This window comes from Castor canadensis, chromosome 7, assembly GCF_047511655.1.
Source record: "Castor canadensis chromosome 7, mCasCan1.hap1v2, whole genome shotgun sequence".
Classification (NCBI taxonomy): domain Eukaryota; kingdom Metazoa; phylum Chordata; class Mammalia; order Rodentia; family Castoridae; genus Castor; species Castor canadensis.
The window spans coordinates 130,251,794-130,253,787 of NC_133392.1; the positions used below are offsets into that span (position 1 = coordinate 130,251,794).

General features: G+C 44.4%; 1 protein-coding gene across 1 annotated transcript; it reads left to right on the forward strand.

Annotated features, from left to right (window-relative positions):
* Positions 1 to 639: 639 nt before the first annotated feature.
* LOC109679546 (olfactory receptor 2A7-like) lies at positions 640 to 1,578 on the forward strand. Its single transcript, XM_020154718.1, has one exon. The coding sequence runs from the start codon at positions 640 to 642 to the stop codon at positions 1,576 to 1,578; it is 939 nt and encodes a 312-aa protein (XP_020010307.1).
* The last annotated feature ends 416 nt before the right edge of the window (positions 1,579 to 1,994 follow it).

The following is a 1,994-nucleotide window of genomic DNA, read 5'->3' on the forward strand; positions in this document are numbered from 1 at the left end:
CATATTTATTCCCATTTTGTACTTGTAGACAGAGTCTCAAAGTGTTGGGAGAAAGGGTAAATGACTTGCTAGGGAAAATATATATTAAGGAGTAAGAAATCAGTGTTCATTCCAATATACTGCAGCCTGAGGTGGGGTGAGTGGGTAGGTAGTTGGAGAGCCATCCCGGCCTATGGACAGAAGGTAAAATTAAAGTGGAAAAATAAGTTGATGTTTCTGAAAGGACCAAATGCCTGTCTCAGGCATGTGGAATTTGCCATCTTGTGTAGGGTCTGTACATCAGTATTTATCTCTAAACACATGGGTGCATAGAAGAAATTTAAATGCCTTATTAAGAAGAGGATGCTAAGGGAATTAGGAATCAGTCTGCCCAACGTTTTTATTTCACAGTGGAGGAAACTGAGGTTGAGATTGGGAACTATTGGTGGTTTACATGCAAAGCCAGTACTAGATGTGAAGTTCCCCTCTTCATAAATTTCTTGTATTACCAGGGGGCAAGAGCAGATAGAATGGGTTTTCTTACAGAGGAGGTCATTGACCACTACCCAATTCCATCAGTAACCTCAGCTCTAGTGCATACCTTAGTTGGTACCCTGTCTGAATTGATGCCTTTCTTTTTTCATTGAGATGTAGAACACAATGCAAGAGCCCAACCAGAGCTTTGTGACAGAATTCATCCTTCTGGGCTTCTCCCTGGTCCCCAAGACCATGCCTCTGCTCTTCTCAGCCTTTCTGATGCTCTACCTGTTGATTATTCTGGGCAATGGCTTGATCACCATCCTCATCTGTCTGGACTCACATCTCCACACTCCCATGTACTTCTTTATTGGTATCCTTTCCATATTGGACCTAGGCTATACCACCACAATTGTACCCCAGATATTAGCACATCTGGTCAGCCCGAAGAAGAGCATCTCTTTTTCCAACTGTGTGTCTCAAATGTACATTTTCTTGGTGCTAGGTGTCACTGAATCCTGGCTGTTTGCCATCATGTCTATAGACAGATATATCGCCATCTGCCACCCACTTAGGTACAAGGTCATCATGAGCCCATGGCTATGTGGGGTAATGGTCACCTTCTGTGGCCTATGGGGTGTCACCTCTGCTCTTGTCTACACCATCTTTGCTATGCGCCTGCCCTATTGTGGGCCAAATAAGATCAACCACTTCTTCTGTGAAGTCCCTGCTGTCTTAAAGCTGGCTTGTGCAGACACTTCAATCAATGACCGGGTAGACTTCATTCTTGGTTTTAGTGTCATACTGATCCCACTGTCCCTTATCCTTATCATTTATGTTAACATCTTCACTGCCATCTTGAAGATCCATTCAGCACAGGGGCAGATGAAAGCCTTCTCTACTTGTGCCTCCCATATCACTGTGGTCGCTATGTTCTGTGTGCCAGCCATGGTCATGTACATGAAGCCTGGCTATAAGGCCTCCCCAGAAGAGGACAAGAAGCTGGCCTTGTTCTACAATGTCATCTCTGCTTTTCTTAACCCTGTCATCTACAGTCTCCGGAACAAGGATGTGAAGAGGGCTTTCCTCAAGGTGACAGGATGGGGCAGGGTTCCAGAATAAGTCCTTGGAAGAACAGAGAAAGAAGACTCACGGTGCACAGCCATTGCCCTAAACACCCATTCATATAACTCAGCAGCACCAGTACACACTTACCCTCTACCCTTCATCTCAACTCTGGACAGGTCCCTTGGAGCCTATCTTCCAAGAACATCAGTGCTTCCATTCCCTTTTGTTTTAAGGTTTTAGTGTTTCTCGAAAAAGGAGATTCTGAGCCATTAAAATTTTTTATAGAGGTAAAGGAATGGGTTGGGGGTATGTCTATGACTGAATCTTGAGAAAGGTTCTCTATCCTCTGGAAACTATACATATGGTATTAGGTGAGCTGGATACAAGAATGGGGCACTGACTTGGAGAATTCCTTGCCCAAGAGGAGAAATGAGTTTCAGATATGCAGACCGAAGACAAGTTGGGATGGC

Coding starts and splice junctions, on each gene's coding strand:
- LOC109679546 (XM_020154718.1), top strand. CDS start 640: ATGCAAGAGCCCAACCAGAGCTTTGTGACAGAATTCATCCTTCTGGGC.